Source organism: Sinocyclocheilus grahami, unplaced genomic scaffold, assembly GCF_001515645.1.
Source record: "Sinocyclocheilus grahami isolate Dianchi unplaced genomic scaffold, SAMN03320097.WGS_v1.1 scaffold263.1, whole genome shotgun sequence".
Lineage (NCBI taxonomy): Eukaryota > Metazoa > Chordata > Actinopteri > Cypriniformes > Cyprinidae > Sinocyclocheilus > Sinocyclocheilus grahami.
Window position 1 is genome coordinate 1,104,143 of NW_015505442.1, and position 19,252 is coordinate 1,123,394.

At 36.1% G+C, this 19,252-nt stretch overlaps 1 protein-coding gene across 2 annotated transcripts in view; it reads left to right on the forward strand.

Moving 5' to 3' along the window:
* Positions 1-18,808, forward strand: part of svilb (supervillin b) — a 49,731-nt gene extending 30,923 nt beyond the window's left edge. For both annotated transcript variants that reach the window (XM_016290803.1, XM_016290804.1), the window contains 22 exons: positions 1,437-1,517; positions 2,368-2,512; positions 3,900-3,995; positions 4,112-4,192; positions 4,440-4,620; positions 5,147-5,319; positions 5,917-6,072; positions 6,383-6,519; positions 6,613-6,760; positions 6,883-7,028; positions 8,416-8,591; positions 8,711-8,858; positions 9,927-10,212; positions 10,546-10,700; positions 10,787-10,892; positions 11,585-11,792; positions 11,995-12,128; positions 13,698-13,853; positions 13,953-14,096; positions 14,249-14,370; positions 15,577-15,732; positions 17,952-18,808. In XM_016290803.1, coding sequence (XP_016146289.1) covers positions 1,437-1,517; positions 2,368-2,512; positions 3,900-3,995; positions 4,112-4,192; positions 4,440-4,620; positions 5,147-5,319; positions 5,917-6,072; positions 6,383-6,519; positions 6,613-6,760; positions 6,883-7,028; positions 8,416-8,591; positions 8,711-8,858; positions 9,927-10,212; positions 10,546-10,700; positions 10,787-10,892; positions 11,585-11,792; positions 11,995-12,128; positions 13,698-13,853; positions 13,953-14,096; positions 14,249-14,370; positions 15,577-15,732; positions 17,952-18,038 — 3,222 coding nt within the window. In that variant the 3' untranslated portion in view covers positions 18,039-18,808. The remainder of the gene's footprint in view (positions 1-1,436; positions 1,518-2,367; positions 2,513-3,899; positions 3,996-4,111; positions 4,193-4,439; positions 4,621-5,146; positions 5,320-5,916; positions 6,073-6,382; positions 6,520-6,612; positions 6,761-6,882; positions 7,029-8,415; positions 8,592-8,710; positions 8,859-9,926; positions 10,213-10,545; positions 10,701-10,786; positions 10,893-11,584; positions 11,793-11,994; positions 12,129-13,697; positions 13,854-13,952; positions 14,097-14,248; positions 14,371-15,576; positions 15,733-17,951) is intronic.
* Positions 18,809-19,252: the final 444 nt, after the last annotated feature.

Sequence of the window (19,252 nt, forward strand, 5' to 3'; positions counted from 1 at the left end):
GTGTGTGTGTGTGAGAGAGAGAGAGAGAGAGACAGCGTCACATCACAGTAGAGTCAGCTGTCTTAACCGCGGCTTGTGTACTGCATCATTACTGTGTCTGTTCCCCTTTCGGGCTTGAACTGATGGTAAATCTAATGACATTATTTACTGTCTTTATATTTATTTTGAAAGATGAAGCTCGCGATTATGGTAAGGGGAGTTACATTTCCGACGAGTGCTTGCGGTGTTCGGCCAATCACAATGCACTGGGTCAGCTGGCCAATCAGAGCACATTGCGCTTGTCGGAAGGAGGGACTTTGTAGAAAACGAAGCGTTTGAGAGAGGCGGGGCATAGAGGATCTACAATAATGTACAGTATTTGAAAAATAATGTTTTTTTTTTTACATTAAAGCATGTCAACATTCTGTTACACCAAATACACAAAATAATGATCTTTAAAAAAGCATCATACGACCCCTTTAAAGATCTGACACTGTTTGCCTTGTATTTTAATTAACCTTATTTTATTGTTTGTTAGTTTATTAAAATATTTTACACATTTCAGTTGGTAACACTTTACAGTAAGGTTTCATTTAACATAACACTTCTACAGCATTTACTAATTTTTGTTATTTTGACATTTACATACGTTTTTCAAATTAAAAGTTGTTTCTGTTAACATTAGTTAATACACTGTAAACTATTGTATTTTTATTAGCTGAACATGAGCCATATTAATGATGTTGTAGAAATACATTGCTTATTGTTAGCTGCATTAACTATTGTTAACAAATAAGACCTTATTTGGAAAGTGTTACTTTTCTGTTTGTTTTCAGGTGGCTGTAGTAAGTTAATATTTGCATTTCTTTAAAACCTAATGTTTAGGAACGGGCTGTAATATCTCACTTAACATTATAGAGGAAACGCCTTGCTTTTCTAGATGTACCAGATCTGTGCTTCTCAACTGATGGGTCACAACTCAAAAATAAGTGACTGGTCTGTTCTGATATCACTATGGACAGCAGAGATTAATGCAAATTATGATTAATAAAATGTAGCTAACCAAGAACATGAAAACTTTATGATATATACAAACCAAAATGGTCCGTTTATGTTATCAGCTTATGTCATATTAATAATTCTGTGTATTTTTGAGTCTGTGGGGTACATTAAAACATTGTTAGGTTTTAATTTGAGATTTTTGTACAATAACAAATGTTGGCACTGTGTTAGTCACCACTTGATATTCGATGCAAAATCTGTGTCCTGAAGCAAATCCAGTTGAGAACCACTGGTCCAGACTTTCCTTTTGGCCATTTATCCCTCATTCATTCTCTGACATCTGTGAATTATGTTCCTCTTCCATTCATATCTATGCCCTGTAATCATTGTCTCTCGCTCTTTCGTTTACTCTTGTCTTCTATCTACTTCCTGTTTCGTCCTTCTCCTGTCTGTAGGAGCCTGTCTTTTCCTCCACCTACTCTCCTCCTCCTCTTCCATCAACCCCAAAATGCCAATATGTAGAACAACAAGGCCAGGTAAGAGAGCGTTTGCATTTTGGAACCATTTCATTTTTAACATAACTCTGTGAAAGGTCTGAATGTCCTCTTGGTTTGTCAGTTCCATCTTTCAGCCAACACATAATCTGTACTAGTCTAGAATGTTTGGTGGTCCAGATCATTAGGTTTAGTCAGATGAGATAGAAGTTGCTTTTTTCTTGTTGATTTGACTCTAGTGAATCTAGTTCATGATTATTCATGTGTGCATATTTATGTATGTATTCATGCCTTGGAACTAGAAAACTGCACACAATTATAATTTTGCTGTTACAAATAATATGCATGTAAATGACTTGCTGTATAAACTCTAAGAGAGGCTAAAAGACATCTACATAAATACAAAACATACCTCTGCTTTAATACACAGAGTCAAAATTGTCTTGTTTGATTTAGTTTATAAAAGTCTCTTATTGTTAGTTTATATAATTTATACTTCAGTTCACTGTGAATGATAGCAGATACGTTTTTTGCTCTAATGGAAGCATGCAGCACAGCCAAATTTCTGTAAATTTACTCAGGGCAAATGCATTCATTAAACGAGTGTTGGCGGCATAAATGCATAAATCTAATTTAGATGGAAATGCAGAGCCCTTTGAGTAAGGATTATAGCATTTTTTGTTTTTGCCGTTGACTGGCAGATTTAATACTGTATGAACAGCAAAGAGTATAGTCATATTCAAATGTTTTAAGAGTTTTTGACATTTGAGTTTGCTGATGACCTGCTCATATGAATTATCTGTCCAGTATGTCCAAGTCATTGGACTTTCCTTCCTGTATACATATCAGAATGATCTGTAGACATCATATCTGTTTTGTCTCATGTAATCAGAAACTTGAAGAGGGGGAGGGGCAGATGTCCATTGAAGAGAGGAAACAGATGATCTCGACGCGAGAGGAGGCGTGGCAGAGCTCAGGGAAGGGCGTGGCCAATGACTCGGCCCAATACACTGTGGCTGCCAGGATGGTGAAAAAAGGTTAGGATGTGCAAACGTGCATGTCAGGGTTATTATCCTTAAGTAAAATGTAAGTGCTTTTGCTAAATGTTCATTAGTTTGAGAAAAACTGAGACAAAACTGAGATTAATATATATAAAAAAAAATTAACTTAAATGATTTTAGCAAATGGCTGCAATATAACAAAGAGTGAAAAATTTAAGGGGGTCTGAATACTTTCCGTACCCACTGTATATGCTCCAAAACTAACTAAAATGAAATCAAATCCTGTAAAAGTGCTCTTAAAATAGTAACACTAAAATAAAAATGATGCATATTGAAGAATTTTATATAAAGTAAAATTGAATTGAAACTAACTTAAACTGAAATGACAAATTAGCAATAAAAGTAGTTAACTGTATATAAAAATGAAATGTATATAAATAATTACATACTTAGATACTCAAAGACAAGACATTCCATTTGGGTGTGCGCATGTAATTAAATTTACAAAAGTGATTTTATGTAGGCTACATATGTAAAATGTCTAATTTAATGTAACTTTAGTGAAAATGAAATGTCAAAATATGAGTGAAATAACGTTCCAAAGTCTTATCTTGGGGCCCGAGCTTTTTAGCAATTCTTAATTATGTTTTATTTATTTTTTATGTCTTATTGCTTGCTTTCTTTATCTGTATCTTAGTTTTATATTCTGTAAAGCACTGTGGTCAACTCCTGTTGTTTATTTGTGCTATATAAATAAATGAAATGAAATTGTCATTCAGCACAACAGTTATATTTATGTAAAAATGAAACAACATACTTATTCTGACCCGTACTTATTAAAATATATAAAAGAAAAAGTAATCATACTCAATTTTATTATATTTTAAATTATTAAAAGCATTTTGCTGACAAATATGTAAAACCAAGTGGTTTGAAGGATAGTGGCAAAGATTGGTAGATTTAAAATAACAGTTAATTAGTGTTGTGGGGCTGCACTGTGATCCTTAAATAGAGTCTTTTAATGTAATGTGATGATTCTTGTTCTAAATATGCCTGACAAGATTTTTTGATGTATAAACTATTGTTACACTGAATGACATTTTAGTGGTTGTCTTCTGTAAATCATGGTAGTCATTATTTTTTACTCAAAATAAAAATGAAACCGGACACATTGTACTGTAATGTATGGGGGGAAAACAAAATTTAAAGTTGTATTAAACTTTTATATATACATTTAATTTAGATGTTTTTAATTACATAGAATAATAGATAGTGTACTTATCTGTCTGTTTGATTACCTGACTGTCTGTCTGTCTGTCTGCGTGCGTGCGTGTGTGCGTGTGTGTGTGTGTGTGTGTGTGTGTGTGTGTGTGTGTGTGTGTGTGTGTGTGTGTGTGTGTGTGTGCGTGCGTGTGTGTGTCAGGTCTGGCTGCTTCCTCTGCAGTGATCAGCCCTATTCTGTCTCCAGTCTCTGCTAAACTGAAGAGCAGTGTTCCAGCTATCTCTAAACCACGGGAAGGTGCGCTAGACAAACACACACTTCATGAAGATATTCCTTTTTTGAAAACCATAACGTTTATGAAAGTTTGTTGTTGCATCGTAATAACTGGGGGGAAAAAAACTGATGTGCTGCAGAAATTGAGGCCAGAGCAGAAATGGAGTCTGATAAGAAGCTAGAAAAGCTGGAGACGTTTTTGGGCCGTTTGAACAGTAAAGGTGAGTTGGTTGATCTGTTCACTTTCTTGTATTTTTTTATAAGCCCATTATAGAAGTGAAAGTAGAAATCATAATTGCATCATTTGGTGTCAAAATCTTTAAAAAATGAAGCGGTTTTCATTTGCTGTCATGGTGAGCTGATAATGGAGCTTTTAATTAAAACATCATGACTGTTTCTTTCAGTGTTGTGAAATATTTCACATTTCTTTCAATTGCACTGTCATCTCAATCTCTTCTTCCCTCTCAGTATCAGGTTTGCAGGAGACGACTTTGACGGTGACAGAGAAAGCTGTGAAGGAAGTGATGCGACTGGATGATGAGATCTTTTCAAAATTTTACCGTCACATGACAGATATTCCCCGCAGCATGAGTAGCAGAATGCATCTGGATGAGGACTTTGATGCCATCTTTGGAAAACAAACTCCAATGTAAGATTTTGGGTTTCTGTAATATACATACAAGTATTTATATTTATTTTTATATTTAAAAATATTTAAATTAAATATATTTAATCAAATTAATTTTAAAAATCTGATTTATTTTATATTTATATTTGTTTATAAGTTATTTTTCTCTTTTTTTTTCCTAAGGCATAGTGTAGCTTTTCTGTTGCATTAAGCTTTTGGAAAGAACTTTATAGGCTACATGTGTTATTCAGCAGAAATATCTCACTTGAAAGATTGTTGTCAGATCAGTTTGGTCAGTATGATAGATATAATCCAATTCAAGGTCCAAATAATGACATTAATCAATAGCTACCAAAGCGGAGTAAGACACTTTCTTTGAGCTGTTCACAGGAAATTAACTCTAAAGTAGCACGTTTGAAATAAATTAAACTTGATGTTAGTGATTTTACCCATTAGGAGTGACTTTAAACCAATGTTTGGCTCTAAAGTTTCGTTTAAAGTTACTTATTGCACTTTCTCTAACTTTTGGCTTCTCTTTGACTCCCAGGTTGACATCGGCGATGGTGCAGCACAAGCGGGCCGTTCGTCCCTCCCGTAATGTCCAGGCCTCCAGAAACCCCTTAAAGATTCTTGCTGCAAGAGAAGACATCCGACAGGAGTACACAGAGGAGAGACTGAACGTGGGGCAGCTGGAGACCAAGAGAATTAAACAGGAGAAAAGTGAGTCGACAAGCAATGGATGGAAATGTGCTTCAGTTCAGCAATGGACATAAAGCAAAAAATAATATACAAATATTAGATGAAAAACTAAAAAATCAGAAACTTTGCCTTGATAAATAACTGAAAAAAGTTTAATTTGAAGTATTAAAATTGCTAAAACTAAAATTGAAATAAAAATAAAATAAAGCCTAATAAAAATGAATAAAAGTATATCTCAAAACTTATACTAAATCTTAAACCAAAACTAAAATAAAAATGAAAACTATAAATATTCAAAATATTAAGTACTGTAATACTAATATACATGTAATAAGAGTAAATAAATAGTACTAAAATAACATTGCTTCAGACATTTGTTTTTAATTGGGAACAACATATAAACAATGAAGGAAAGAAAAGAAAAGGGAAAAAGGGAAAGTGATGTATAACTATTCAAAATACATAAGTTAAAAGTAGTCTCAAAATACAGCTGTAATTGGTTTCTGCTTTGAAAATTTGCATTTACATGAATGAAATTTTGCTATCAAAATAAGAAGAGTAATCAAATATATTTTACTTTCTGTTGTAATAAAGTGTTTTTTAATGTGTGTTTTCCAGTGAGCAAGAGCTCCAGTTTGTCAGACGCAACCCTGGCTGGTTTGGCCAGTAAAGAGAGCTACAGCAGCGTGAGTCTGCGCAGTGTCAGCATCTCAGAGCAGATGACCAATAACAGCGCAGCTCCCTACAAAAAACTCATGCTCATGCAGGTCAAAGGTCAGTCTGAAATACTCTAACACTGTCTCCTAACCAGGCACGATGTGATGAAGTGATGCATGGAAAGTTATTTTCTATCACATTAAGCTGGAAAGCCATCCAATTGGTCCAAACATCAAATGTATTCTGATTGGCTTACAGTGAAGACAGAAAAATGATTTAACTAGCCTAATGCCTGGCTAAAACGCAGCATATTACCCACAGGAGGCACAAAATATGATATAACTAGAAAAATTGTGACATTTTACCGCAGTAGTATGTTTTTTTTAGTGTGTGTGTGTTAAACTATATGTGCATGAATGTTGTCCAGGTCGACGTCATGTCCAGACCAGACTAGTGGAGCCTAGAGTGTCCTCTCTGAACAGCGGGGACTGTTTTCTGCTGGTTACACCTGAGCATTGTTTCGTTTGGACTGGAGAGTTTGCAAATGTCATTGAGAGAGCCAAGGTACGACCTGACTGATACTCTTGACTTCTTACGCATGTTATTCTTCATATGGTCTTTGTGCTTCACTGCTATATTGTTCCGTTTGACATCCAGGCATCAGAACTGGCCACTTTCATCCAGCTGAACCACGACCTTGGTTGTCGAGCAGCACAGGTAGAGACAATCGACGAAGGAGTGAACTCACAAAGCCCCGCAGCTGCAGAGTTCTGGAAGATCCTGGGAGGACCAGCCAACTACCAACGTACGTGACCTGAAATCAAAAATAGATATTTATGTATCATTATCCTAATTGAAATGAAAAATATTTGTCCTTCTACTGTGTGTGTGTGTGTGTGTGTGTGTGTGTGTGTGTAATGATTACAGCGGCCGGGTCTCCAGACGAGGATGAGATGTTTGAAAATGCCATTGTGGAGACGAACTGTATTTTCCGTCTTGTGGATGATAAACTGCTACCTGATGATGATTTCTGGGGAAAAGTGCCTCGTAGTTCACTTTTGGGCTCTAAAGAGGTCAGAAAATAATATTTTGTGACTTTTAGATATTGTGTTAACATCTTCATGCATTATTTGTTTGTATTATATGTTATATATTATATTTTTTCATTAAATGTGAAACATTTTAGCATTCTTTGCAATTTGTGGTTACTGTATATTTACTATTATAATTAACAAATTTAATAATAATCATACATTTATATTATTCTGTTTTGCTAGTTTTATTATTATTAAATATAATAAAATACTGTTATAGAAAAAAAAAAAAAAAAAAAAAAAAAAAAAAAAAAAAAAAAAAAAAAAAAAAAAAAAAACCCCCCCCCCCCCCCCCCCCCATTTAGGACAACCACGTTTTCATCTGAATATACCTATGTCTGCATTTAGACAGGATCAAATTTTTTTTATAACTTGCACCTGACACACATTATATATTTTATGTATTAATGTATTTGTGCAGTATTTTATGTTTGCATTGGCACTGGGGTTGAAATAGTTTAAAATTCTGAATTGAATTTTGTGGTAGCTGACAGTATGTTTATCATTATAATTTACTTGATATAATTGGGTGAATTAAACATCACATTATCACATTCTCAAAGGTTTTTATACTCCGCTATTTAGCATATTTTATTATATTTAATAATGATAAAACTTTTTCCCCATTTAGGAAAACCACATCTAAATTTATGTCTGCTTTTACACTGGCTCTACAAATCAGATTTTGACACATATGGGATATTTTGTATTAACATCTTGTGAGTTATTTTATGCTGGCATTGGCCCTGTTGTTAAATATGAAAAAGTTTATTCTCTATTCTCAATTGTTTTGTAGTTGCATATTTTGCATATTTTTACATTTAATAAAAGATGTTTTCATTTGAATATATGTGAATAATGACTATATTTGTTTTTCTTGGCTTGTGCAGTATTTTATGTTTGCATTGGCACTGGGGTTGAAATAGTTTAAAATTCTGAATTGAATTTTGTGGTAGCTGACAGTATGTTTATCATTATAATTTACTTGATATAATTGGGTGAATTAAACATCACATTATCACATTCTCAAAGGTTTTTATACTCCGCTATTTAGCATATTTTATTATATTTAATAATGATAAAACTTTTTCCCCATTTAGGAAAACCACATCTAAATTTATGTCTGCGTTTACACTGGCTCTACAAATCAGATTTTGACACATGGGATATTTTGTATTAACATCTTGTGAGTTATTTTATGCTGGCATTGGCACTGTTGTTAAATATGAAAAAGTTTATTCTCTATTCTCAATTGTTTTTTAGTTGCATATTTTGCATATTTTTACATTTAATAAAAGATGTTTTCATTTGAATATATGTGAATAATGACTATATTTGTTTTTCTTGGCTCTCTTTTTCATGTTAGGTGGTAGTGTTTGATTTCGGTAGTGAAGTGTACGTGTGGCATGGTAAAGAGGTCACACTGGCACAGAGGAAGGTGGCGTTTCAGCTGGCCAAGCATCTTTGGAACGGGACCTTTGATTATACCAACTGTGACATCAACCCTCTGGACCCTGGAGGACACAACACACTCATACCAAGGTGCTCACACATGTTTCAGGGGTTTACCTAAATTGATTATGTTAAGTTTCACACAAACTAATTATCCACTTAACTTTGAGAATCTCAATGTAAAGTTGTTTGTGTGGTAATTTTTTTAGGAAAGGTCAAGGTCGTCCAGACTGGGCCATATTTGGCAGACTGACCGAACATAATGAAACATGTCTTTTTAAAGAGAAGTTCGTGGACTGGAGAGATGCTTCTAGACTGTCACCTAAAGAGGTCATCGAACACCCCTTCCAGCAGAAGGTGGGTCGCTGCGTGTGTCAGTATCTGCTGAAAATCTGTAAAAGGGAAAAAAATCCTTTGATTTGTATTATTGGGGATGGGAATTATGAGCAATGTAATGATTGCAATAATGATTCCCCTTCATAACTGGTTCTAAACATACACTATTTTTAAGTGTTTTTGAAAGGAATGTACTGTTCACTAAGGCTGCATTTATTTGATCAAAAATGCAGTAAAAGCAGTCATATTGTGAACTATTATCACAATATAAAATAACTGCGTTCTATTTGAATATATTTAAAAATGTGTTTATTGCTGTGATGCAAAGCTGAATTTTCAGCATCATTACTCCAGTCTTCAGTGTCACATGATCCTTCAGAAATCATTCTAATATGCTGATTTGCTGCTCAAGAAACATTTCTTATCAATATTGAAAACAGTTGTCCTGCTTAATGTTTTTGTGGAAACTGTGATACATTTTTTCAGGATTCTTTGATGAACAGAATGTTAAAAAGAACAGTATTTATTTGAAATGGAATTCTTTTCTAACATTATAAATTCTTGTCTTTTCTGTCACTTTTGATTAATTTAATGCATCTTTGCTATTTCTCATAAAAAAAGTTATACTGACTTCAAACTTTTGAACATTAGTGCATCTAAGAAAGAAAACTAAACTTGACCTCTGTCATTGCCAACAAAGTGTATATAACAAAGTATTGAGATGAAATTTTGTTATTGACCAAATACTTATTTTCCACCATAATTTGCAAATAAATTCTTTAAAAATCCTACAATGTGATTTTCTGGATTTTTTTTTCTCATTTTGTCTCTCATAGTTGAGGTATACCTATGATGAAAATTACAGGCCTCTCTCATCTTTTTAAGTGGGAGAACTTGCACAATTGGTGGCTGACTAAATACTTTTTTCCCCCACTGTATAAACACCATAATAATCACAATATACAACGATGCTCAAAATATTACATTGAAAAAGGAAGTTCTTGATTCCCATCTATTCTTTTAGTGTTCTTTTGATCTGAGCACAACTTTTTTTCCCCCCATTTTCTTATTCTCTTCTTTCCATCTCAGGAGTCTTCGGGCACAGAGTGCCAGGCGTACAGCGCCTCTCTGATGCTGCCGGTCCTGCATTCACCCATCAGCACAGTTCTGGATGGTCAGAATGTGGGTCGAGGACACGGACTGGTGGAGAACAGCTTGGGCGACTGCATGCGCTCTCTGGAGATCAGCACCATTTCGGTTGACGTCTGGCATGTCCTGGAGTTTGACTACAGCCGACTGCCAAAGCAGAGCATCGGCCAGTTTCACGAGGGAGACGCTTATGTAGTGAAATGGAAGTACATGGTGAGCGCGGCAGGTTAGTAATGGCACTGGAACAAATAAACTTGCCTTCATTCAAATGCTATGGGTGCTTATGTACATCATGCAGAACAATATAGACCTGTTTGTTTAGTGGAATAGGATGTTTTTGATTAAATGCTGTGGTTGTCTTTTATTGTGCTGTTCCGTATCATTTTTTATTTTAGTGTGCACAGGAAAAAATTACATTTTTATGAAAAAAATGCCATTACACTCAGTTAGGACACTATTTTGAATGAAATTATACAGGAAGTGGACTAAAGGGGAAAAATAAAGTATGCAGTACACCCCCTTTATATATGCTGGTATAAAGATGTGTGTCCGTGTGCAGTGGGCAGCAGGCAGAAGCCGGATCAGGTGCGCAGTGCGGGTCCCGGCAGGGAGAAGTGCTGCTATTTCTTCTGGCAGGGCAGAAACTCAACGGTCAGTGAGAAAGGAACGTCTGCACTCATGACTGTTGAACTGGATGAAGAGAGAGGAGCACAGGTAAGATGAGATACTGGACTAAACACACTTGACTGCTTTCTGCTTCTCTCATTCGCTCACTCACTGCTTCTGTGACTCATATTCAGATGCAGGTCCAGCAGGGGAAGGAGCCGCCCTGTTTCCTGCAGTGTTTCAATGGGGGGATGATTGTGCATTCTGGGAAGAGAGAAGAAGATGAGGAGAACATTCAGAGTAAGAGTCTAGCGTATTTCCAACACTCCTGTTTAGTTCGTATTTTGGGTATGTTAGGAAAACTGATAGGTAGTAACTGCTCCATATAATCTGGATGATGTAATCAGATTCCAAAAAATAAGTATTTTAATTAATTATATTACATTTTAAAATACTCATAATAAGACTACAGTTGCTTGATTGCATATTCACAAAATTGCAGTAAATTATTCATAATTTATTGAATCTCTAATGTTGATTAAGAGTCACATGACATGCTGGTAAACAAATAAAATATTTATTAATGTGCAAGTGTTTTATTTTGATTCTATTTTTTATGATATACTGCATATTGTTCATAGTATGTGCATTTCTGTGCACATGGATTATCTTACTACTTTTGCCAAAATGTGCAAATATAACCAGAGCACGTAGTGTAGCACAGTGTGTATCCCACAATGCGATGCCTTGTCACATGTGGACCAGAAGCAATTTTTTTTTTTTACACCATATTGGATTAAAAATACAAAATCAGCCATATTTGTAATATATAACTTGCATGTAATGTGCTCATGGGAGAGTAATACAATAACATTTTATTGTTTGAAGCATTTGGTCGTGGGAAGAGTTTCAAGTACTTTATTAAAATAGTGTACTGTGCAAGAAGCTGTATGCCAGCATATTCATATTTGACTGTTTGTCCTGTGTTTCAGATGATTGGCGTCTGTACTGTGCGCGTGGTGAGGAGCCTGTAGAGGGCCATCTGCTGGAAGTGGCGTGTCACTGCAGCAGTCTGCGATCACGCATATCAATGGTCCTTCTGAATGTCAACAAAGCCCTCATCTATCTGTGGCATGGCTGTAAAACCCAAACACACACACGGCATGTTGCTCGAACCGCCGCAGAGAAGATCAAAGAACAGTGAGTCATGCATTTTTTTTTATGCATAACTTAGTTACCTTTGTTGTAATTTACATTTACACATACTTAATGCTATAAAATTGAGTTCAGACTCAGAGCATACGCTAAGGTTCAAAAGTTTGGGGTTCAGAAAGATGAAAAAAAAATGTTTTGCATTGGAAGTTTTTATGATTGAAATCTGACTCATATTTGTGTTTTCAAGACGGCCACTGGAGGCGGGACTTCACAGCAGCTGTAATGTGACCATTCATGAATGTGAGGAAGGTGGCGAGCCAGTGGAATTCTGGGAAGCATTAGGCAGGAAGGACCGCAAGGCCTACGACTGCATGCTTCAAGGTACAACACACCTGTGGAGATGCATGATTTTGCATGTTTGTTGTGCACCTGTATGTTCCTCAATCTGAGATCTAATGCACCATTAGCATACATTAGAACAATCTTAAAGGGGTCCTATTATGCTCTTTTACAAAGTCTTGATTTTGTTTTGGGGGTGTACTAGAACATGCTCTCATGCTTGGTGGTTCGAAAAACGCATTATTTTTCACATAATTTACATTATTACAATACCTTTCTCCCCAGGCTGGCACAAACGTCTCGATTAGTTCCGGCTTTGATGAAGGTCCACCTTCCGAAAAACAAAATGTGTTGTGATTGGTTAGCTGTCCCAGTGCGTTGTGATTGGCTAACAGGTTAGACGGTGTTTCAGTACTGCCACGCCCCTTGCTCCGGCAGGCACTGTACTCCCTCGTGTTGTGGAAGCTGTCCTCAGTAAAATGCGCAGCACACAATAGCAAATTGGGGTTATAATGCTCAGGAACAGAGTTAAAAAATAAATGGCAACCAGTTTCCTGACATCATCCGCTTTCGGAAGCCCAAACAAAGACGTTTGGGCACGGAGGTGAAAAAAAACAGTGTTTCAGGCGGTCGCACACCGGACGAGAAGCGCAGTGTCGCGTCGCGCCACGTCTTTAAAATTCAAATATATTATTTTCTATGAGTGTAGGCACACCGGCGGCGCCGTTCGGCGTCTGTCCGCAGGGTCCAGCTACGTCGTGTTATACTTGTAAGAATTGTTCTAGACATGCCGAAAATTTTACGCTACAGCACAGCAGCTCTTCTTCTTGGTTTTCTCTGATGCACTAACTCTGCAACAGCTCTTCTTCTTCGTCGTCTCGTCTGATGCGCTCACTCAACCAAGCGTTCGAACCACAACCTCGCCCCTCCCCGCCCCCCAACCATTAGAATTTCTGTAGGCGGGAATCATTTGTAATGATATTCCAATGAGCCGCTTTGTTATATCACAAAGCCCGGAAAACAAACGCTGTAGTCCAAACGAGCCGTTCGTTGTAGTTCTTGAAAAGGGATTTTTAAACAACGAAATATCTCCCTTTGGAGTGGACTTTGAGATTTGTAACTTTATTTGTAACTAATTTGTAGCCCAAACATACACACTGACTAAAATTTAAAAAGTAAAAAAGCATAATAGGACCCCTTTAAATCATCATTATGACAAACTAATACATAACATGAGTCAAAATGATGAGATAAAAAGTAGAAATTATGATGAAAATTAAAGTCAAAATGTACATTTTTGTTTTTCCAGTTTGACTTTGTCTTCATTTTAACTATTTATTCTCAGAATTTTTGCATCTTTTTTACTTTTTATCTCATAATTGCGTCTTTTTAATCTGATAATAATAATTTACCAAAGCATGCTTTTTTCCTTATGTGGTGGAAATGGGCTTCAATATGTTCACAAGTCATAATGCAAATGAATATCATCAAGAATTGATGAGCTATTATCAGTCAGACTCAAATAAATTATTTTATCACAACAATCTTTTTTTCTGTGCTTCATCTAACTTTTTTTTCTGTTTTTTTTTAAATATTTCTCATTTTTTTCAGACCCTGGCAAGTTCAACTTCACGCCGCGTCTGTTCCAGCTCAGTAGTTCTTCGGGTGAGTTTGTGGCGCAGGAGTTTTTCAACCCATCCAGAGCTGCAGACCTTGTTTGTTCCCTAGCGTTCCTGCAGGAGGATCTGTACTCTGCCCCTCAGCCAGGTAAAAAAGAAATGACACATGAACTCCTTTCTCTCAGGCTGGAAACAATGAGTCATAAATAATTATGCTTGGTTTTTCTCCCTCTCTGTCTATTTCTAGCTCTGTTCCTAGTGGATAACTATCATGAAGTTTACCTGTGGCAGGGCTGGTGGCCGCAGGATACTGAGAGTGCCGGTTCTGCCCGCATCCGCTGGGACTCAGACAGGAAGTGCGCTATGGAAACCGTGTTGCAGTACTGCACAGGTGATTGACAGACTTAATAGCCAATCATCCTTTCAATCTTCCAGCGAATCAGAAACATGCATTTGAATCAGCACCTATGTGCTGCTTCACATACAGTTTCTGTTCCACTTATGCTGTGAATACAGATAACTGATGCCTCTCTTTACTTGTAGAAAATAATGAGAAGAAGCCTCAGAAGTCATACTTGATCCATGCTGGATTGGAGCCTCTGACCTTCACAAATATGTTCCCCAGCTGGGAGCACAGAGAGGACATTGCTGAAATCACAGAGAGGGTGAGATGCTGAACGTGTGTTGTATTTCTGTCAGTGATTAAAACCAAATTTGAACAACAGAAATCAAACTTTCAGTTTCGGCCAAAATCGTTTTGGAGGGCCAAAATCATTGAGTTCGTTTACATGCATGTTCTTAAGCCGATTATGCTTAATAAGCCGAAAACGCACTTGGTCATGTAAATGCGGTAACCCGTTTTCTTTTATCGGAGTAAGGTCATAAACGGCGTAAGCATAAACCGGTCACAACAGGTAGTTTTTTGCCTCTTATTCCGATTTCACATGGCATGTAAACGCAATAACCCACTTTCTGTCGGCTTCGATGACAGGAACGCATCGTTAGTGCAGATTTAAGCACATCTAGACCGAGCAAACGTTTGCAGTAAAGAAAGAAGGAAATATATCGCAAAAGCAGACTTTTTCATGAATGTGTTCTCATCTCGTGCAGCAGAAGCAGAAGTGGTTCAGTCACAATGCTGCGTTTATAACTGCATGAGAGGATACTATATGAGCTGTAAGTTTCCCGACATGTTGCAAGCTTAATTTAACATCTCAACTGACAAATGTATGGAATACTCGGAGTCAGATACGCAAATGATTATATTTTGACATCACTACAGGGAAATAACCTGATTTACTAATGAAGTCATGTAAACGCAGCTTACTTGCGTTGTCTGGTTACTGGTGTGCATGTAAACGGGGAAAGCTGGTTATTTTAATAAGCTGATATTTGTGAGTTATCAGCTTACTGGTGTGCATGTAAACGTGCTCATTACCTGAAACAGTTACTTTAATCAGTGCATCTAAAGGGATAATTCACCCAAAAATGAAAATTGTTATCATTTACTCGCCCTCAAGTTGTTCCAAACCAAACAGTTTGGACTACAATGACTACTGACTACAATGACAGTAGTCATTGACTTAGTAGTATTTATTTTTTTTTATTAATTTTGTGGAAATCAATGGCTACCGTCAACTGTTTGGTTAACAAAATTCTTCAGGAAAATCATCTTCTGTGTTCAACAGAAGAAAGAAACTTTTTCCTGTTGTTCATGATTTACTGGATAAGGATTTTTACTTTTTTTTTTTTTCTGTAAATTTCTGAATCATAAAATGTTTTAGAGCTTGGCTAGAAATTAGAAAAATATATATTCTTTATACATATTTCAAAGGTTTTACTCTTTGTAAAAATTAAGTGTGTGTGTGCAGGAGGCAGAGGTGTGTAACCAGATCATTCTGGTGGAGGATGTTTTGGCCCGACTCTGTCAGAGCACTTATCCTCTAGCAACGCTGAAAACCCGTCCTCTTCCCCACGGCGTCGACCCGCTGAGACTCGAGATGTACCTGACCGACGAGGACTTTGAGGTAACGCCAAACACTACTATGAGAGAGATCACCTGTGCATCTTGGGTTTGGTGTGAAAATAGAAAACTGATGCAAAACTGTTCACATTCCTGAATAATCTTTTAAGATTTAAAAAAAAAATGTATTTGACAGGGACAATACAGATTAACGTTAGTATACAGTGTTGAGCACCAGATGACAGCTTGATGTGGAAAAAAATGCAAATAACCAATTAGTAAAAAAAATCATAAGATTGATTCTGTTTAAGTCCATTTTTACTACTGTATATTGAATTTTTCTATTCTTTTTCTTTTAAATTTAAATTGGCAAATAGAATTGACTGAGTAGGTTTCTCAGCCTGTGAATAGTTTCTTAAAGCATGATGTGATTAGATACTAAGAATGGATTGTTTTGCCGTTTTAGGCGGAGTTGTAGGGAATTCTGAGTGGGTAAGTATCTCAGATATGGACTGATGTCACAGGGAGAGATACAGTATGTTTCTATGGCACTATTTCCTGACAGCCTCACTTTTATGCTTCATTTTCCTCCCTGTTTCTCACTCACTTTGGATTTCTCTTGTCCAGCTGAATCCTGGAGAACTCTTTGAACAAACCACACAAACACACATGCATGCACAGTGCACACACAAACGCAGTGGGAACAGATTTATCCTCACAAGCTTTTTTTCCAGCAATACTTTGCGTTTCTGAGAACATTTTACTGAGCACACTGTGTCATAACTAGGCGTGATATGATAAGCATGTAATAAATCATATCTCTTCCACGTTAATGTCACACAGATAGTGATTTGCTGTGACAGAGCTACCAAAGGTCACTCGTTTTCAGTGAGATTTGGCCATTTAAGGAGACCGAGATGCACATTAAACTGCCAACTCTGATCAAATATGTACACGTGTGCTTTGTCTCAGTCCAACAAGACTGCGTTTTGTCCACTGTTTTTTTTCTTGAAATCTTTCTGTGGTCTTAATTTAGACAATTAGTCAATGTGCATGTAAAGTCCACCAGTGGTTGGCAAGCCAGTGGTCCCGCCCCAAGTTCAGACCATTGGTTGAATAGATTGTTCAATCAATGATTGGCTTGCTTAAGTTGTGTCTGCACATTAAACTGTAATAAGCGAACACAATGTGCATCATTTCCAATCTAGATTTCTGCACAAGCAGCAAGAAGGGTATGCTGAGTAGCCCTGCCCACTTTCAATTCTGATTGGTCAAGTCTCTCTCCTCTTATCTGTAAATGTCAGGTGTTTTGCTATTTGACTGATTTAAACAAGATGTGCCTAGCTAAGACTGTTATTGTAGTGTTACTGTAAACCTGTTCTCCTTCCTTTTCTGCCAATTTAATATTGTGCAATCAGATTGTGTTGAAGTTTTTGCACATATACACTACCGTTCAAAACAGTGGGGTCAGTAAGATTTTATTTTTATTTATTTTTTTTTTAAGGAAATTATTAATTTTATTCAACAAGGATCTATTAAATTGATCAAAAGTAACTGTTCTTTTGAACTTTCTATAAAGACTGGAGTAATGATGCTGAAAATTCAGCTTTGCATCACAGGAATAAATTACATTTTAAAATATTTTCACATAGAATGCAGATATTTTGCATTGTAATAATATGTGACCCTGGACCACAAAACCAGTCTTAAGTTGCACAGGGATGTTTGTAGCAATAGACAAAAATAGTACATTGTATGGGTCAAAATTATAGATTTTTCTTTTATGCCAAAAATCATTAGGATATTAAGTAAAGATCATGTTCAATGAAGATATTTTGTGATTTTCCTACCTTAAATATATCAAAACTTAATTTTTGATTAGTAATATGCATTGCTAAGAACTTAGATTTTCCCAATATTTAGATTTTTTTTGCACCCTCAGATTCCAGATATTCAAAGAGTTGTATCTCAGACAAACATTGTCCTATCCTAACAAATGGAAAGCATATTTATTCAGCTTTCAGATGATGTATAAATCTCAATTTTGAAAAATTGACACTTAAGACTGGTTTTGTGGTCCAGGGTCACATATGTCAAAATATTACTGTTTTTTTTTCGGTGTTTTTGATCAAATGAATGAACCATCGGTGAGCATAAACTTATGTTAAAAACATTTTGAAAATCTTTCCAACTCCAACATTTTGAACGGTAGTCTATGTGTATTTATATTTCTGTGTGTTTCTCTCTTTTCACTCTATTTCACACTATTTTCTGTGTTCTCAGAGAGTATTAGACATGAAGAGAGAAGAGTTTGACGCTCTGCCCGGATGGAAGCAAGTGAACCTAAAAAAAGACAAAGGACTCTTTTAAAAACCTGACTAATTATCACTGGCCATTTCTTCCATGGCCACCGGTTCTGCGCTCACCTCAGCATTTTGACCTCTTTCGGTTAAAGGAGGTGATTGTGCACTGAGAACAGGGTAAGCGGTCAGGTCAAAGGTCACTTTAGGGTCTTCAGATGCACCTGCTGTGGCGTCCGCTTTTGATGTATTTATTAAGTCTGTGGAGGTGATGTCTGTGTGTGTGTCTCCTCACCACATTCATGTATGACGATTCGCAGTCTGTGAGCAGTGCGTAAGTCCATGTAACATCAAAAACAGTATGTTTAGTACATGAAATCAATTCACTCCTCTTCCCATTCGGTCTGATCTGCGATGGGTTTTTGTTGTAATGTGTGTTTATGTTTGATAAGTCTGCTGAATAATTGAAAATTGTATAAACTTTGTAGCAAACAAAGAAACGGCGGAAAATCCTGTGTGATCGCTCTAAATGTTGTCATATGTCTTAGAATATTCCTTTTTGATTCAAGAGGAGTTTACATGCTGCATCTGAATTTTGTGTGTTCTTCTAGTGTGAATGGCTGTTGGTTGTGTTGGTGCCGGTCTCTTTTTCTTGAGGTGTGAGAGACATCAAGTTTGTTTGTATTGGAACAGCATGGAATAGTGGACGAGATAAAGAAAAGATATTAATTTAAATGTACAGTATAGTGCCTTGCTTTTGTGTACAGTTTCTATACCAAACACACACACTAGTCTGCATTTCAGAGACTTTCTTTGTGATAAACGAAATAGTGAATAAAGAAAGCATATTGAAAGTCTTTGTTTTTTTTTTGTCTAATTTTATGTAACTTTTTACTAATTCTAGGGACAACATAGGACAAATCAAGCTGCAGAAATGGAAAAAAAGTAGAATTTATGTTAAACATATTGAGAGGTATTTTTCACACAAATGTTTTATCAATATATTGGTCAACACAGAGATTTCAAACCATGTGTACTGTCATGTCAGATATTCATAATACTGGAAATTAGAACTATATTCTATTAAGAAAGTATTGAGAGCACATGATTGTTTCAAACTGATCGAGACAATATATATATATATTCTATTTAATCATACATATATTAAATCCAGTAGCTATTTTGTCTTTCCAGTGTTATAGATGCTAACAGGACCTGCTTAAATTGAGGGAATATATCTAAAAATATCATTATACTAAACATCTGTGAAACCTCATAAAAAAA